The sequence below is a fragment of the Rhynchophorus ferrugineus genome, unplaced genomic scaffold (assembly GCF_030347505.1).
Source record: "Rhynchophorus ferrugineus isolate W39M unplaced genomic scaffold, kcgeb_rfMv2 rfM9, whole genome shotgun sequence".
In the NCBI taxonomy this organism is placed as follows: domain Eukaryota; kingdom Metazoa; phylum Arthropoda; class Insecta; order Coleoptera; family Curculionidae; genus Rhynchophorus; species Rhynchophorus ferrugineus.
Window position 1 is genome coordinate 8,182,012 of NW_027472588.1, and position 20,150 is coordinate 8,202,161.

General features: G+C 30.9%; 1 protein-coding gene across 3 annotated transcripts in view; it reads right to left on the reverse strand.

The window, feature by feature from the left end:
- LOC143202192 (adhesion G protein-coupled receptor E2) overlaps window positions 1–20,150 on the reverse strand; it is a 325,024-nt gene that overhangs the window by 281,167 nt on the left and 23,707 nt on the right. For all 3 annotated transcript variants that reach the window (XM_076413499.1, XM_076413500.1, XM_076413498.1), the window contains exon 2: window positions 19,495–19,659. In XM_076413499.1, the coding sequence (XP_076269614.1) occupies window positions 19,495–19,652 (158 nt within the window). In that variant the 5' untranslated portion in view covers window positions 19,653–19,659. The remainder of the gene's footprint in view (window positions 1–19,494; window positions 19,660–20,150) is intronic.

A 20,150-nucleotide genomic window follows, 5' to 3' on the forward strand; every position in this document is an offset into this window, starting at 1 on the left:
ATGGAAATCTGAGGGTACCAGGTCAGAAGAATATGGGAAATAGCCGAGAAAATAATTCACTGTATTTTTATATTACTGGTTGTAACTAAAACTAATGTTGACCAATGTTGTCACATCAACTTTGCCTCTCCGTTTATTTTGGCCCTGACTTATAACAAAATTATAATATAAACAAAATAAAGAAGATATACTGTCATCAATTGTAATTTCTATTATAGTACTGTAATTAATGCATTATCTAATGGATATTTTATTAAAGAATTTAAACTACAGTTAATTTTCGCCAGTCGGTAGGCTTAATGTCTAGGACCGTTGTTCGGAGCCCATGCTAAACGGTAGACCTAGCTCAGATAAACTCTAGATGGTAAAATGGAGAAAAAAAAGTTTGTAACGTAGGGTTGTTTTATTATATTTACATGGATCATTTTCTAAACTAGCTATGAAATTAGTTTAGGCACGCTTTTTATGTAGTGGTATTTCCAGGAAGTCCTACTATTTAATATAAGTAATTTAGCAATTTCATATCCAATTAATGTATTTTAGCAAATTACCAAATTACGATTATACAGATAATACAATATAGAAAAAACTCTATATTAAGTCATGAACTGAGTGATCACAAATTACTTAATAATTGCTATTTCGAATTTATCAAAACAATCAAAGTCGTAAAACAATCTTTGGTAGAACCTCTAATAATTACTAATATTTTGAAGTGTTTCGCAGACATTTAACAACCGGCCGAATTTTATAGTCTGATTGAAAAATACTGTCCGATTTTCAAGTGAATCTACAACTGCAACGAGCATTAAATTCAATATCATTATGACGTGAGCTTGAAACACTTTTGGGCGGACCTATTTGAATCAGTAAAAAGGTCAATTCAGTCAATAAAGAATGTTGGCACCTTTTTTTTCTCTCGTAATAATTTCACACATTATTTCGCAAGCTTTTTGTCGCGTTAGTTTTACGATCCTAGCAGACACGTTTGTTTTTATAGTCGACAAAAAGTACGCTTAAATTTTATTCCTTTACTTTTACGACAGTTATATGAACGGCATAAAATATAACCTATTTTTGGCATACCTACATCTTTACAGCAAGTTATATAAACTGTGCACATTATTGTCTTTTCTTCGTTATTTATGCGGAGATTCTACTTATTTTTATAGTGTAGCGTGAAGAAAGACGTGAAATAATATGACCTGAAAACGTCTTGTCTTATAATTGAAACTCCCATGGCATATTAGTCATCACTGATATCGTGAAGAAAATTACAAAATATGTATATTAATTATTTTTCATAACAGATATTGTATGTATGAAACAGTGATTTAACAATGCTAAAAGCGATTTTTCTGCTTTTACTATAAAACAATTTTGCACTAAAGTAAATATGAACAATATATTAAGTAAGATAATGAATATTAGGGGCAATATAATAAACACAAATACATTGAGAAAAATATTATATTACAGCAGAGACGTGAACTGTACGAAGTGGTACTTGGAAAGAATCAAAACTAAAACTACTAAAATTTACAGAAAAATGTTAAGAACCTTTAGAATTTACCTCTGGTATAAAGATATATTATGTCTGCAAAACCATTTTAATTAATCTGTCATTAGGCAGGAACAATTTCTCTTAGATGTTTTATGTTAGCAGATATCAAGTTAAGTTAAAAGCTGATTTCTAAATTTTAATTTATCTGGTAAACATAGCGGACCAAGGACCAATTCTATATATATATATATATATATATATATATATATATATATATATATATATATATATATATATATATATATATATATTGTCTGTGTGTGAAGTAGATTTTATGACACAAAAGATTTAGGGAATCCCATCATATTAAACTAAACTCTTAACACAACTGTTTATTCCAGAATTTTCAAATTCCTATTAGAATTTTAATGCAGTTCCCTAACTTTCCCGGTTCCCGGTTCAATGAAGCCATTAAACAAAACTTTCGCAGTAACCCGAAATAGTTCTGTGATAAAAGGGAAATTGCGATGCCGCATTTGTAAATCTAGTTTCTAATACATTTTTCTAGCGGGAGATTTTTTTTGGCTATTTCAACCTTGCTCTTTACTTAATTCGGTAAAGTTTTTTCGCTTACAATGAAAAGCCATTAGGAGAACGGCCGGGAATAGAATGTAACCTTATTTTGTTAAAAGGTCGATCCCAAATAAATTTTCACTAGTGAAAGATATATTTCCTATTTCGATTGGAGTACGTATTCGAGAATTGTTTTAGATACTTTGGGAGGTTATTTAATTTTTTCTAGATAATGATAACATTTTTTTTAGTTTGCAGGCAAATAATTATGTACTGAATTAAAACAATATAAATGATATTCCGGGCACTATTAGAGTAAAGGTAAAAAGGGTTTATATAATAGTCAATGGGTAATAAAATTTTGTGAGTTATTTAATTGTTGTCATAATTTTATTGCATGTGATTCATCTTTTCTGTTTAATATATTACCACATATTATGATATACCATTTCCAAATTCGCCAACAATGTCATCATTTGGAACATTTTATAATGATAATGATTTCCTATTTCGATTGAAGTACGTATTCGAAAATTGTTTTAGATACTTTGGGAGGTTATTTAATTTTTTTCCAGATAATGATAACATTTTTTTTTCAGTTTGCGCGCAAATAATTATGTACTGAATTAAAACAATATAAATGCTATTCCGGGCACTATTAGAGCAAAGGTAAAAGGGGTTTACATAATAGTCAATGGGTAATTAAATTTTGTGAATTATTTAATTGTTGTCATAATTTTGTGGCATGTGATTAACCTTTTCTGTTTAATATATTACAATAAATTATGATATAACATTTCCAAATTTATAATGATAATGATTTCCTATTTCGATTGAAGTACGTATTCGAGAATTGTTTTAGATACTTTGGGAGGTTATTTAATTTTTTCCAGATAATGATAACATTTAGTTATATTTTTTTCTTTTCTTTTAAATATAGGGATTTCACTGCTTGTGAGAAATATTTATTTTGCTTGCCTCATTTGAAGCAATTTGACGATGAAGCGAAGTTTTTGATAATGAGGGCTTGCTAATAAAACAGGTTTTGAAAATTGTTTTGAAAGCAACAAAGTAAAATGTATTGTAATAATTTTATTATTACAAATTATTTTATGTGACACAATAGTATCATGGTATTAGTGAAGATTTATTCTGGTGACTTTTTTGAAACCGTAAAAAACTACATATAAAAGCTTAAATCAAATATCACCTCACCATATCCTTCCTACTCACCAGACCTTGTTGCTTCGAACTATTATTTATTCGCGTACGTGGCTTATTATCTAGATTAACAATACTTACTTACTTTTCGATACCATTCCAAAATATGATTTTTTCACACTGTATCCATTTGGCAATTCAAATCAGAGTTTCAAAGATACTTTCAACTTACCAACTGGTGTTGTGGTTCATATAGCAACAGCCATGGCTCTCGTGGATATGTGCAAGAATAATTTCTTTTCAAGATTGGTTTAATAGCGTGTCGAGTAACAATAGCTTGGTCTATTTTTCTAACAGATAAAATACTTCAGGATCGTTTCATATTGCCGTTCAATAAACTACCTCTTATTTCCTTAAAATATATAAATATATAAAATAATTGATCTATTGTGAATAATACAAAGTGTCCTTGGTACTTCTAATTTAAAGGGCTTTAGTGTAATAAACATATAGTGGTAAAGTTGTTATAACAACCTAGTAGAAACGAAGTATATCGAAACGCCGACTTGAGTAAGTTGAACCAATTTCGCATAATTTATACTGTTAAACTGTTAGATATAATACTAGTTACTACTTGCTGTTAATACACTTGTATAAAGTTATAATTAAAGTGATATCGTTAAAAGTTTGCTGTATGAAGCTCAGTAGTGTCACAGGAAACCTTGAATTTATATTGAAATTCATATCATATTTTGATATAATTTTTTTCAATTTGCGGCCAAATAAATATGTACTGAATTAAAACAATATAAATGTTATTCCGGGCACTAAATAGATTAACTAACATAAATAATAAAGATTACATATTAGATACATCATGTAGAAAATAAACGGTATTTTCAATATGATTTTACAGAGCATATAAACCATGTGCAATAGCTAACTAGGATTTTATTAATCATTATATTGTTATTTGTATATAGTTTTGAAGAAATATATGTTACAGGTGAACTGAAAAGTCCCCAGCCTGATACATAGATGGCGCTACTAGAATTAAATCCATAAGGTTTTTAGTTAGCCCTAACTCTCAAAAGATGCGTGTATAAACTTGACAGCTGTCGGATCATTAGTTTGTGAAATATAGCATTTTGAGTGAAGCAACTTTTCTTATTGTGAAAAAAATGGATAAAAAGGAATTTCGCGGGTTGTTAAAATATTGCTTTTTGAAGGGAAAAATACAGTTGAAACAAAAACTTTGCTTGATGCCGAGTTTCCAGACACTCTCACAGGAAAATCAACCATCGAGGATTGGTATGCTAAGCTTAGACGTGGTGAAATGAGCACCGAAGACGGTGAACGCAGTGGACGCCCAAAAGAGGTTGTTACCGAAGAAAACATTTAAAAAATCCACAAAATGATTTTGAATTACCGTAAATTGAAATTGAATGAAATAGCAGATACTCTAAAGGTATCAACTGAACGTGTACATCATATCATTGAAGTATATTTGGGTATGAGAAAGCTCTGTGAAAAGTGGGTGCCGCGCGAGCTCACTTTTGACCAAAAAAAAACGACCAGTTGATGATTCGGAGTAGTGTTTGAAGATGATCAAGCGTAATAAACCCGAGTTTGTGCGTCGATATGTGACAACGGATGAAAAATGGCTCCATCATTTCACTCCGTCCAATCGACAGTTATCCGAGTGTACTGCATACGATGAAAGCGTGGAAAACGCAACAATCGGCTGGCAAGGTTATGGCGTCTGTATTTTGGGATGCGCATGGAATAATTTTCGTTGACTACCTTAAAAAACGAAGGATCAACAGCGACTATAATACGACAATAAACAATTTTCTTCGAATGAAGATTTGATCGACGAAATGGAGGCCTATTTTGAAGCAAAGGACAAATCGTACTACAAAAATGATATCGAAAATTTGGAGGGTCGCTATAATCAATGCATCGCCCTTGGAGGGAATTATATTGAATCTATAAAGGCTAATTTTGCTCAAAAAAATTGTTTTACTATGGCAGGTCGGGGACTGTTCTATTAACCTGTTAACTATAACTAACATAACTCTTATAATATCTCGTATAATATATAGATGAATATATATTAACAAAAGCGCCTTTACCTATAAAGAAGCAACAGTAAGATAAAAATCAAAGCACTGCATTTTATATTGTAGCAAGTTTCTATTAATTGACTCAGTATTCTCTACGTGTTTAATGAACACAGTGCCGATGATAATACAATTAACAGAATAGACGGGCTAGGCTAAGACGTAGCTTAATTTAATTAAGATTATGATGACAAATGTCGGAAAAAGGGAAAGCGCGATCTCGGTTCGTTTAAATGGGACCGGCGAAGTTGTTGCGTATGAAAGACGACTTCAGCGAATTCCAGATATCATTCATATTTCACCGGCGAAAATAGAATTAATTTCCGAGACAAAAGGGCAGCTTCCGTTCGCGCTCTTAAAACCTGATATTTTTAGCCCGCGTTTATTTATTCATTTAATTTTTTCCGCGTGGAACTAAACTGGACTACTTAGAACTAATTATTTCATGAAGTTTAATAATTTGGTACGATGTGGATCCTTGATTTTCGTTTTAAATTATTTTCTTGGCTCTTGAAATTCGTAATTCAAGATACTGAACTCTTTCCACCAGCAATTTCAGGACAATGTGGTTAGATTTTATGTTTGACCTTTCTAGCCATAACCTTTTTCAGAACGTTTTATTACTTGAATACAACTTATATTACTTACAGTTACTTAAAAACTTTGTCTCAGTAAGAAAATGGGATTAAATCGAGAACATTATAGTGCCATGACTTCTTACTACCTTCTTAATTCTTACTTCTTCTTCTTCTTACCTGCCATATCTACTATTATTATATCTTGTATTGCTTATGAAAACTGCATATTCTTATTTGGATTTTGACGTATCATAACTATCAGGTCAATTGAAAAGTCCCCGGCCTGACACATAGATGGCGCTACTAGAATTAAATCCATATGGTCTTTAGTTAGCCCTAACTCTCAAAAGATGCGAGTATAAATTTGACAGCTGTCGGATCATTAGTTTGTGAAATATAGCATTTTGAGTGAAGCAACTTTTGTTATTGTGAAAAAAAATGGATAAAAAGGAATTTCGCGTGTTGAAAAAATATTGCTTTTTGAAGGGAATAAATACATTTGAAGTAAAAACTTGGCTTGATGCCGAGTTTTCAGACACTGCCCCAGAAAAATCCACCACTAAGGATTGGTATGCTAAGATTAGACGTGGTCAAATGAGCACCGAAGACGGTGAACGAAGTGGACGCCCAAAAGAAATTGTTCCGACGAAAATATTTAAAAAATCCACAAAATGATTTTAAATGACCGTAAATTGAAAGTGAGTGAAATAGCAGACACTATAAAGATATCAACTGATCGTGTACATCATATCATTCACGAATATTTGTGTATGAGAACGCTCCATGCAAAGTGATTGTGAGTGAACTTTTGACCAAAAACAACGACGAGTTATGATTCGGAACATTGTTTGAAGATGATCAAGCGTAATCAACCCGAGTTTTTGCATTGATATGTGACAATGGATGAAACATAGCTCCATTATTTCACTCCAAGTCCAATAGATAGCTATTCGAGTGGACTGCACACGGTGAACCCGCTTCAAAGCTTGGGAAAACGCAACAGTCAGCTGGCAAGGTTATGGGGTCTGTATTCTGAATTAAGAGGTGATCGTCGAAACTGAGGCCTATTTTGAAGCAAAAGACAAATCGTACTACAAAAATGGTATCGAAAAATTGGAGGGTCGCTATAATCAGTGTCTCACCCTTGAAGGGAATTATGTTGAATAAAAAAAAATAATTTGCCCAAAAAAATGTGTTTTACTATGATAGGGTTGGATTTGAATTGAAAAATGTAAATTAGCCACTGATTTACAGCTTTTTTATAATTTAATTCATTCCAATTTTAATAATTTTAAGAAAATATGAATTAGGTTATTAAGCTTCGTGTTCTTTGCAAATTTTGACTTAAAACAAAACATAAATATTCTTCTTTAAAACAACTTAATTAACAAGTCGAGTTTTATAGAAAACTATATAAAAATATTTCAGAAGCATTATTTTAAAAGGACTTACATAAAATGCAAACTTTCAAATCTCGTTCGTTATAAATACCTGGAATGGTCTGGGTATTGCACGAGCAACTATTATTTAACTTTGTTAATTTCTAGCTAGGAAAGTTAAAGTTACAAGCTACGTATTAGACGTTCTGTATTAAATTAATGTTTCGAATTCGGTAAATATTCATCGAAGACCGACTAAATTGCGAATAAATCTCGCAAACGGCTTAACGAAATTGAATTATAATTAAGCGGAACTCTACTGTGGAAAACTAAGAGGGCTTAGAGATTGTCTTGATAATTTTTAGGTGTTTGCATTTATTCGACAAATAAGCCATATAATAATAAATTGAAGACATCAAACATCAATAACAGTTGTTAAAACATACAGAATTCTTTAATATATAATATTTAGAACAAGCAACATTTATTCATTTCCACCAGTTCCTCTTTTATCGCCTTAATTTTCAAACATAAAACTATAAATCATAATGATCTCATTTAATTCGTAATTGGAGAGACATAAAAGGAAAGCAGATATTTTTCGTTTGAATTATCCTCGTTTAATGCGTCCGAAATTACTTGTGATAGCGCAAAGGAGAATGGGAAAAGGCGCTTTCAAATGAAATTACGCTCGTAAAGGTGTGCCTTATATCTTATATGTCAGTCGCCATCTTATAATTCTCCTGATTTAACGAAAAATCTAACGAAAATATTTTTATATAAAAACACGAGAGACACATATTCGCTATTTTCTTATCTCTTTCTTTCTCTCTCTTTCGCTCTTGTTCATTGAAGAACAGTTTGATGTAATATATAATAAGCTTATCTATGAAACGTACAAGAGAAGAGGTGTTAATATTCGACAGTTTTCAAACATCATTGTATAAAATATTTTTGTTTGATATTGGTTAAAATAACTTTAACTTGTAGTTTATTTGTTACTAATATTTAGTAACATTTGTTGAAAAAAAGTGAAAGAAAAATAAAAGTCTGGTAACCATGAGACCACGAGTAAATAGCTCATAGGATTACAGAAAACTTTTTTAGAGAAAAAACTGAACATTTTCAGTTAAATACTTTTAGGATTTTCATTCTCATAATGCAGAATTTTATGATACACCAGAATCTATTAATATTTCTCTTATTTTAAGTCGCATCATCACTGGCAAGTTCTTTGTTACCTACAAGTCTGACAAGAAGACAATTTGCTTCTAGTACAGATTCACTATATATAGGTGATACACCTTATTACTAGCTCTACCTATTGCTGATAAAAGACTGGAAGACATTGTAGAAGATCGTGTTAATCATCCAATGAGAGATTAAAATATTTCGCATTAGAAAAATTAATGTATTGTAAAACTGCGTCTGACCACCATAGTCTGACAGTTATTGTTTATTTGCATAACAAACTTATATAAAAACGTAACGTACATGAGCTAACTTACAAACTTTGTACAAACTTCCAGGGCGTATCATAACAAGTTTCAAGTATTAAATGAAAATTTCGCCTTGAAACTTATATGAGCATACATTTTATGAATATTAGTGAAGAAAATTAATATTCTTAGCGGTAGGATGCCCTAATTTATTTTTATCGCTCTTAATGGTCCTTAATTATTAGCCGCTTTTAATACCTTTTTATTGCGTAGCTGAAATCTTATTAATCCCAATATTCAAGGCAATTTACTTAATGGCAATGGAAGGCAATCTAGCGTATGCTAACTTAATAAAATGAAATGAATATTTATTGAGGAATTAACCTTGTTTATGCTCCGTCAGTTCTTTATAGGATTATAGCGTTGCATAACGGGTTATATGCAGTTTACCTGCTGGTTTATTCTTAATTCTTTTTCCTTGCCCTAAGAATATAAGAGGGTGTTTTTTATGTTTCGGGATTTAATATTATACGATGATTTTATAGTCCATGTATTATTAAACCACATTTCGACGAATTTTTTCCATTCATGCCGACGAACCCTGATATTTGGTCTTGTCACTTGCGAAAAAATGAGAAGTGATGTTTCAAATTCATCAAAGAATTACTGAACAATACTAAGAATAATACTAATATATTAAAAATATTTTACGATAAAATGAATCAAAAATTGAAACACGTGCAAAATATACTTTAGGGTTAAAAAGGGAAACAGTAATAATTGCGGAGTTGTTAATTATTATTAACTACCAATGAGGTATATTACATCAGTATTATGCATCGGTTCCCTGAAACTATTCATCTTAAGAAGTCGACAATTATAGGCAAATTATTAACTACTTTATCATCATCACTGGCAAGTTCATTGTTACCTACAGGCCTGACAAGAAGACGATTTGCTTCTACTACAGATTCACTATATATAGGTGATACGCCTTATTACTAGCTCTACCTATTGCTGATAAAAGAATGGAAGACATTGTAGAAGATCGCGTTAATCGTCCAATGAGAGATCAAAATATTTCGCATTAGAAAAAATTAATATATTGTAAAACTGCGTCTGACTACCATAGACTGACAGTTATTGTTTATTTGCATAACAAACTTATATAAAAACGTAACGTACATGAGCTAACTTACAAACTTTGTCCAAGCTTCCAGGGCGTATCGTAACAAGTTTCAAGAATTAAATGAAAAATTCGCCTTGAAACTTATATGAGCATACATTTTATGAATATTAGTGAAGAAAATTAATATTCTTAGCCCTAGGATGCCCTAATTTATTTTTATCGCTCTTAATGGTCCTTAATTATTAGCCGTTTTAAATACCTTTTTATTGCGAAGCTGAAGTCTTATTAATCCCAATATTCAAGGCAATTTACTTAATGACAATGGAAGGCAATCTAGCGTATGCTAACTTAATAAAATGAAATGAATATTTATTGAGGAATTAACCATGTTTATGCTCCGTCAGTTCTTTATAGGATTATAGCGTTGCATAACGGGTTGTATGCAGTTTACCTGCTGGTTTATTCTTAATTCTTTTTCCTTGCCCTAAGAATATAAGAGGGTGTTTTTTATGTTTCGGGATTTAATATTATACGACGATTTTATAGTCCATGTATTATTAAACCACATTTCGACGAATTTTTTCCATTCATGCCGACAAACCCTGATATTTGGTCTTGTCACTTGCGAAAAAATGAGAACTGATGTTTCAAATTCATCAAAGAATTACTGAATAATACTAATATATTAAAAATATTTTACGATAAAACGAATCAAAAATTGAAACACGTGTAAAATATACTTTAGGGTTAAAAAAAGAAACAGTAATAATTGCGGAGTTGTTAATTATTATTAACTACCAATGAGGTATATTACATCAGTATTATGCATCGGTTCCCTGAAACTATTCATTTTAAGAAGTCGACAATTATGGGCAAATTATTAACTACTTTATACACCCCATTGGACCGATTTTGTTTTATCGGACCTGGTTATACCGTAAATTGGGTGGGACATTATTTTGAACTGATTACAGGGACTAGAAACGAATCCACAAGGCCATTCCGGAATATGAATTGAATAATTCGTTAAATTAATTGAATTCAAGGTAAACTATGTAGGAGGCAAGACATTTCAAAGTCCATTTTTACCATAAAAGCAGATAATAATGAAAACCTAATACCTACGCACTAGTTTAGATTCATTAACACACACTGGCGAAGTGTACAGAATAACAGATATCATTGAAACGGCTTATGAATGAGGTTTGACACGATGGCTGCATTTGCAAACGATGCTGCGATTCTTGCTCTTGTATACAATAGCAAAGAGATAGAACATGTTAAAAAGAAAAGGAAAGAAATGTTATTGAAATATAGACAAATTTATTGATTCATTACATGACAATCATAATTATCAGTACCTAATGAATTATGTTATTATTATATAAGCAATTATTAAAACCTATATGGAATTCAAATATAGGAATGTTCCGCGAAAAGCAATATAAAAATTATACAAGTTTTCAGAACAAAGAAGCATAATAAGTTTACCCAGATACTATAGGTCTGATTATTTACACCTAGACCTTTACCTACCGACTCAGGATCACTCAGGAAATTAACAGAATCACAAGGAGACATGTAGAGACTCCATTATCATGTTAATATAGAAGTAATGTAACTCTTGGATAACCAGAATAGAGCACGGACTCAAAATAATCCAGTCATTTGATGTTTTCATAATGTAGTGTAGTGATTCGAATTTAATAGGTAAAACATCAGTTTTAATACGTAAACATTATTGTATTAGATACTAAGTTAGAAAAGATTGATCCTGCTAGATATATACCTAGATTTAAACTGATGTAAAGCAATATATTTTTTAATAGTACAAATATAATGATGAATATTACTTGAAAATTATAGAGCGGACCATTTTCAGCAGTCGGTTTAATTTGACACATCCGCCTTTATTAAATTCACTGTACATTTGTACTTCCGCTACAATGGCCTATATGCTCCCCGTTAAACGCTGTGAGCCTGCAGGAATAATTAACACTTTGGCTAAAAGGATTTTTAACTAGGTCAGCTGTTACGGGAATATAAATAGATTGTGATACTAATATTACTGCATCAGGATGTTTAATAAAAGACTAGAATAGTTCGACTAATAAGCATTATAGGTGACTTTAAATTTTAATATCTATAATTCAAATTAATCTGAACCGTATACATTTTTTTTTGTATTACTGTTTATTAATTTATTTTTTTTATAGTCTATGATAAAATAAAATTTAGTAGCACTTTGTTGTTACCATTTAGTACACTTCACTACACAACTACACAAGATTATATGGTTTGCTTCTCTCGAGTGTGCATCTTAGTTATTATTAGTGTTATGAGTTACAGTTTGGTGGTAACTGAATAGAGTCCATATTTATTTTTATCTTCCTCTATGACAGCTGGAATCCGAAGGTTTCGGCGTAACCAGTTGTTCCTGTAATATCTGGGTTCATCTATAATACTTCTCAGGATTTTATTCTCATATACTTGTATTATGTTAGTTTTCGCAGAATACCAATTCAGGTTTTAGTATTTGCTTGCACACCAGGAGCTTATTACGTACGGTTAATTTAGATTTTTTTAACGAGTTTTTTTTTCTTTCTATTCAGGTCTATTCCAAGACACGCAGAGTTTTTATTGTATGGGATAATAGTATTATACATTTTTATTGCTATATCAATAAAAAATTTAAGTGAGTCCAATACGCACAGATTTACTGTTACTCTTCTTGACTTTTATTCTCCACGTTTCTCCTGCTTCTCTGTTAGCTCGAATAGCAAACGTCGCAGTGTCATCAGCTAATCTGTAGCCAAAGCAAAATTCTCCATATGTGGTAAGTCTACATATATAAAGTAGGTAAAGAACGGTATCCAAAGCCTTGCGGTACATCTGCATTTGTTTCTTTCATGTATATAGTAAATTATTAAATAAATTTGCGCCTTTATTATTAACTTATTTGTTAAAGCACAGTCTATCAACTACTATTTTCCCTATATTTTTGGTGATGCGATAAATACGAAGTATTACGAAGTAGGAAGTGCCGAATTATCTGTAAGTATCCTTATAAAAAAATGCAGCTCCACCAGATATTCTTTTTGATCAAAACAAAACAAATCGAAATGCACAATTTCTGGTAAATATGACGCCTTTGAACTCTATCTACGCGTTTCCACATGAGTGCTTATGAATGATGTCGTGAACGTTACAGTGTATAACAACACTGTTCTTTATAAATGTCTGGAGACCAAAACGACCATTTTCAGTGTTTCCATCACTTATGTCAAAATCACCATTTCTAGATAATCAAACCTAATACTCATCTATTTGTTTATCGTAAGTGTCTCTTCTGACAGCAATCAATGCGTCAATAACAATTTTCTTAAAGTGTTTGGCATGAGTCATTACAGAACAATTTCTCCTTCTTCAAAGAAATTTATTCAGCTTTAGGAAACTAGATGTAACAGAACAACAGTAATAAATTAATTTGTAAATTAAAATTATACTATGCAAAGTGTTAAGTTAAACATTATTAGACACCTAATATGAATAAATTACTGTAACTTGATACAGAGCTCTCATAATGTTACTACATATTTTATTCTAGCAGAAATTGAAATGGTTATATCTAAAATTTTGTGGCAATATGACAGTTACCGGAAATAGTGTCCCGGGAATTTTCTTTCTATTTTTTTTTATGTGAAATTCTTTTTTCTGTATCTCGATGTGGGAAATTCAATTTCGGAAACTTTTTTTAGTAAGACTTAAACTAAATTTCCTCGCCATTTTCTCCAGTATACGACAGGCGTGTGTTTCTAAATTTCATTACTATTCTGAACAGAATTGTTAAAATGATCAGATGGGAAAAAACATTGAAATGTATAGTTGCTATAACATTTCCTTCAACCATTAAAAATATACGGAATTTTGAATTGCTTCATTTATTATCGACTTTTTCCAGATCTGGTCCCAATTTAATTGGCTATGAAATATAGAACTTCCTTACAATCGAACTATAACCTTTTGTGCTTTATGCGCTATAAAAGCTGATGGAAAAAATTGTGACGTCAACAATTTTTACTTTATTATCTTCAAGGAATGAACGAATCTATGGTAGTCGTAAAGATATTTGATGACAACAACAGCAATTTTCATCAAATCTTATATTTAATAAAATAACTTTTATAATTCTTTTTATAATCGAAGGAAAAGTTTCTTATCTGATTATACGTTGACGTTATATATTAACATAATTAATGCTTAATTAATTAATCTTTAATTATTTATGTTAATATGTAATTTAGATAAGTATATATAGTTGTCAACGTTTCTCATATCAATTTCTTTTATACTTAACTGCAACAATTTGGGGTTTTTAAATTATACCATTCTTTGATTCGCTTTTAGGAAGTTGTGAGGAGGATAAACAAGTAGGTGCTTTAAATAATTACACTGCTTTCTAATGATGAAAGTATCACTAGGCAAATTATGAACTTATGTTTTTAACTCTAGATATTTCTTACCCGAGAAATAAACTAATATACATCTAACGTTACTTTATATTTCAGGCTGTTTAGTGAAACTTATCATATATTTGTGGTATAAATAAATATATGTAAATAAAAATAAATAATAGACATATGGACTTAAAGAAGAAAGTCATGTTCATACACCAACTGATGACTCAAAATAAAAGTGTTAATAATATTGTGTCAGGAATAGCTGTAATTTTGACAAATATCTTCATATAAATGTAAATTTTAAATATATATATATATATATATATATATATATATATATATATATATATATATATATATATTATATATATATATATATATTATATATATATATATATATATATATATTATATATATATATATATATATATATATATATATTTATATATATATATATATATATATATATATATATATATATATATATATATATATATTATATTGGCCAGTAAAGGGTGATGACATTAGGAAGCTACATGATGTCACGGTCTTTACGATAGACTTTGTTTAAGAACAAGTCAACATTATCTTTCACCGACATATTTATATTACCCTGTAATAGAAATTCCACTCAGAATAAAGACCACTTATGGAGATCTTCGTGTAATTTATTGAATGAAACTATGTTTCCCTTAACACTTTATTAATAGACTAACTATTATACAATTAATTAACTAATGAAAATGTATGAATGTTTGACTATTGAATGGATGATTGTTGGTTGAATTTCATTTGATGGTGATACTTATTACTGTACGGTCTGGATTGTTGATATTTTATTGCTTTCTTGAATTCTGTCTGCTAACTCTGCTAACTTCTCAAGATCTTCATCCCTTGTTACAATAACTACTCTTGTGTTTTGTGGCAATTGTTCCAACCAGAGGATTTTCGGGGCGTTTTCTGATATGTTACCTTCGTTTAAAATTTGCATTCTGTGTAATAATTGTGAGGGTGTTTGGTCACCTAACGGAATGCCCCCATCAACCGTTTTATTAAACTATGTTTGAACGTGTCGTATATGTTAGTGCCTGGTAGTTTTCGAGTGATGTCTATCACTTCGCTTAAAACATCGTGGTTTAAGCTAGAGATGGTGTAATCGAATTTGGTTGCATCTGTTGTAATTCCAGCCGCCCTGAACTGAGCCTCTACTTCCTCGCTGTCCCGGGTGTGCTGAATTATGCTATTTCTGGAATATATGGTATTATTTTACCGTTTAAGGAGTGGCAATAGAGAAGGTCATCTAGATCTGGTAGTTGTAGCTGCTCCAGTTGTAGGTCAGTTTTCATTGCTCCATTGAGGATGTCTTCCAATTCTTTGTCTTCCTTTTGTGCTTTTGCAATTACTGTATAGTCCAATGATTGTTCAATTTGATTTATATTTGGTCTTGAAAGATATGTCTGATATCCGTCGTGAATTCCCCAATGAAACTTATATGTCTAATTTGCCTTGTACTCTGCTTGTCTGACTATTTGAAAGCATATATCAATGGTTTGTGGTCTGTGAATACAGTAAATTGACTCCCTTCCAAAAAATGTTACAAATACTGCATGGTACTATATATGACTAGAAGTTCTCTATTATATGTGCTGTAATTTCTTTCAGTCTGAGACAATTTTCTTGAGAAGAACGCTATGGGTTGAAATTCCTCATTTGGTTGGATTTGTGGCCCCCATAGCTTTGTCGGACGCATTGACGTTTAGGACTAGTTTAGCATCGGGGTCTGGAAAAACCAAGAGAGTCGATACAGCCAACTGTCTTTTTATTGTATCAAATGCCCCTTGCATTTGATCATCCCATTTAATTTTTTGTTATTTGGACTTATTATTTGCTAATGCGTTTTTAATTGAATCATGATGTTAGCTGTTTTAGGTATCCATCTTCGATAGACTATGGCTTTAACCAACCAATCTTGTTGAGTTGTTTCTGTATTCCCCCATGTCATAAAATTTGACATTTCTTAATACACTAGACGCCCAAAATATATATAGGCTATATAATATAAATGAAACTAAATCGTAAAGCTCTGAACATGGATTAGTTTAACAACAATTTCAAGTAATTTAAATGAGAAATAAATGAATAATTAAACTTTAAAGGCGAAAATTGATATGTTACCAAGGGAAATACGTGAACATAACCCCAACAAGATAATATGCAATAACAAAAATGCCAGGTTTTATTTCATTTTTAATTCATGTCCACCGATGCTCCCTAAAAGAATATGATCCCGTGACGCTATAGGTTTCCATGAATAATTTCGAGCATTAGGGGTTACACGCCCGGTTTTACAATACGACCAAACGATGTTATTAATGGATTATGTGTGAACGTCCGACGTTACGATTTCTAGCTTTTGTGTAATTCGAACATAAAACAACGGACAAAATGAGCGTGTACATTGTTAGCGTTATGAATTAAAATGGATTAGGTGACTTACGGAGGTTTTTTTTATTTGCTGCAACGCCTATATGAGGATAATACAATTACAGTGATTAAACAGAGTTCAGCGAATATAATGTAACTTTCACAAAAATCATGGGAATAAAAACGAATCTAAAACTATAAACAAGTAATCGTTTTAAAAACTTGACTAACACTTTCAATGCATGCAACTTTGTATTTTGTTTAAAATAATGGTAACATCTAGTAACTGTTACTTCCAGATTTCGTGGGAGCATAAATAACAGGTCAATTGAAAAGTACCCGACCTGAAACATAGATGGCGCTACTAGAATTAAATGCATATGTCTTTTAGTTAGCACTAACGGCCAAAAAGCATGAATGGATAAAAGGGCATTTCTCGTGTTGATAAAATATTGCTTTTTGAAGGGAAAAATACAGTGGAAGCAAAAACTTGGCTTGATGCTGAGTTTCTGGACACTGCCCCAGAAAAATCAACCATTAACGAATGGTATGCTAAGTTTAGACGAGGTGAAATGAGCACCGAAGACGGTGAATGCACTTGACGCCCAAAAGAGTTTGTTACCGACGAAAACATTTAAAAAATCCACAAAATGATTTTGAATGGCCGTAAATTGAAATTGAATGAAATAGAGACTATCTAAAGATATCAACTGTACGTGTACATCATATCATTCACGAATATTTGGGTATGAGAAAGCTCTGTGTAAAGTGGGTGCCGCGCCAGCTCACTTTTGACCAAAAACAACGACGAGTTGATTATTCGGAGTAATGTTTGCAGATGATCAAGCGTAATAAACCTGAGTTTTTCCGTCGATATGTGATAATGGAAGAAACATGGCTCCATCATTTCACTCCAAGGTCCAATCGACAGTAATCCGAGTGGACTGCATACGATGAACCCGCACCATGGGAAAGCCCAACAGTCGGTTGGCAAGGCTATGGCGTCTGTATTTTGGGATGCACATGGAATAATTTTCATTGACTACCGTGGAAAAGGAAGGACCATCAACAGCGACTATTACATAGCGTTATTGGACCGTTTGAAGGACAAAATCGCCAAAAAACGGCGGCATTTGAAGAAAAAGAAAGTGCTGTATCACCAAGACAATGCACCGTGTCACAAGTCAGTGAAAACGATGGCAAGAATCCATGAATTGGACTTTGAATTGCTTCCTCATCAAACGTATTCTCCAGATCTGAACCCCAGTGACTTTTTCCTGTTCACAGATTTCAAAATAAGGCTCGTCGGAAAGAAATTTTCGTCGAATGAAGAAGTGATCGCCGAAACTGAGTTGAACTGAGAAAAAGTTGGGGGGTCGCTATAATCAGTGTATCACCCTTGAAGAGAATTGTGTTGAATAAAAAAAAATATTTTGCCAAAAATGTGTTTTACTATGGTAGTCCGGGAACTTTTGAATTACCTGTTAGTACTTTGACTGTAAAGTCTATACATTAGTCAACTTGGTTATTACTATCGTATTATAGAATAGATATGAGATAAAGTATGAGCTTTCCCCCTAAATAAGCAACAGTAAGAAATAGCAATGACCAACAAATAGAGTGGGTAGGATGTGATGTATCTCTTGCATAACATGTGGTCAAATATGTTCTATTTCTTTCAGTGAAATCTTCTCCATACATGCATTTTGTTATTTAAACGACAACTAAGCAAATCTTGTGAATGTTCCAACTATTGTTGTATCGCTTATATACTAACTAAATTAATTTTATCACATTGGCTCTCACAGACCAATAAATATTGGGCAAAAGAAAGAGTAACTAAAATAACTGCATTATAATTTTGGAAATACTTATTATTAACCAAAATTTTTTGGCATAATTAAGACATTCTTATTCCAGATTAATTTTTTTAAATATAGGATTAATTGTAAACAATATTCTTATACGATATATTAATTAAATAAAGTTTTTTTATATTGGCGTCTCAAGAACCAATAAATAATAGGCAAAAAAAGAATAACTATAGCGACTTCATTATAAATATACAAAACATATTATTAACTAAAATTGGAATATTTATGATACTCTTTAAAAATTTATCAAAACTGTAACCTTTCAGATCAAACCTAAACTTTTTTGATATAAAATTAATTATATATAAAAACATTTTCTCTTCAAACACATGTAAATATTGCGCAAAAAAGGACTCCCTGAAGTTACTTCATTACAAAATTGGAGAAGCATATTATTAACCATAATTGTTAAATATATTTATGATGCTTTTAGAAATATGTTTAAGCTGTGATCTTCCAGATCAAATATAAATTTTAACATAAAATTAATTATAAACTACATCCTTAAACGATATTCATGATACGATGTATTAATCAAATAAAATTTTGTTATATTTTCCTTTCAAAATTAGTTAAGCAAAATAAATAACTATTAAAGCTACTTAAACATACATATTTTAATATAACTTTAATAGTAAATCTAATAAATTTCGGGCAAAAGTAAGAGTAACTCAAATGAATTCTATATAAATATAGAAAAATACATTATTAACTATAATTTTTAGATATATTCATATACTACTATACCCTTGATCCTTAAATATATATCTGTGACCTTCCAGATCAAACATAAATAAATTTAAAATAAAATTAATTATAAACCACATTCCTATAATATAAAAACACTTACCTGTATGTTATAAAAGCAAACACTAAAGCAACAAGAGACACACTACTTCCCAAAACTATAAGAAGCGATAAAACACTCTCCTCACTGATATTCGGTTCCAAAGATGACCGGCTGAAGTTCGGAAAACCGTGAAAACGAGTCGTATATAAAGTGTCCATTTTTGTGCTGAAACAACAAAAAGAAATATCAGTTAAAAATATAAAAGGGGCATCGTACAAAGTCAAATTAAGAAACTATTTTATTTAGTGTTAATTCTCATTTTATTTTTTCCATTCAAGTATCTGTTAGTGAAGCATTTTCGCGTAATTACAACATTTTGAATAAAATATTTCTATCAACAAAGTCTCAGAATTGCAGAAAAATGCTCAAAACTCATAATTGTATGTATAGTAAAATTGCACTAGTTGCATATTTTCATAAGATAATTCGAAAAAACTAATATATGAACTTAGTAGTCTTCAGAGAATATTGTACAGAACTTTTAGCATTAATTGAAAATTGTGCTTAGAAAGTCGGACAAGAATACATTTTATGGATATTTTCAAACAAATATTATAATATTAGCAGTAAAATCACTTAACTTTTTATAACTCTTAATTGTCCTTAATTATTGGTTATTTTTAGTACCTTCTCATTACCCAGCCGTAATCTTATTA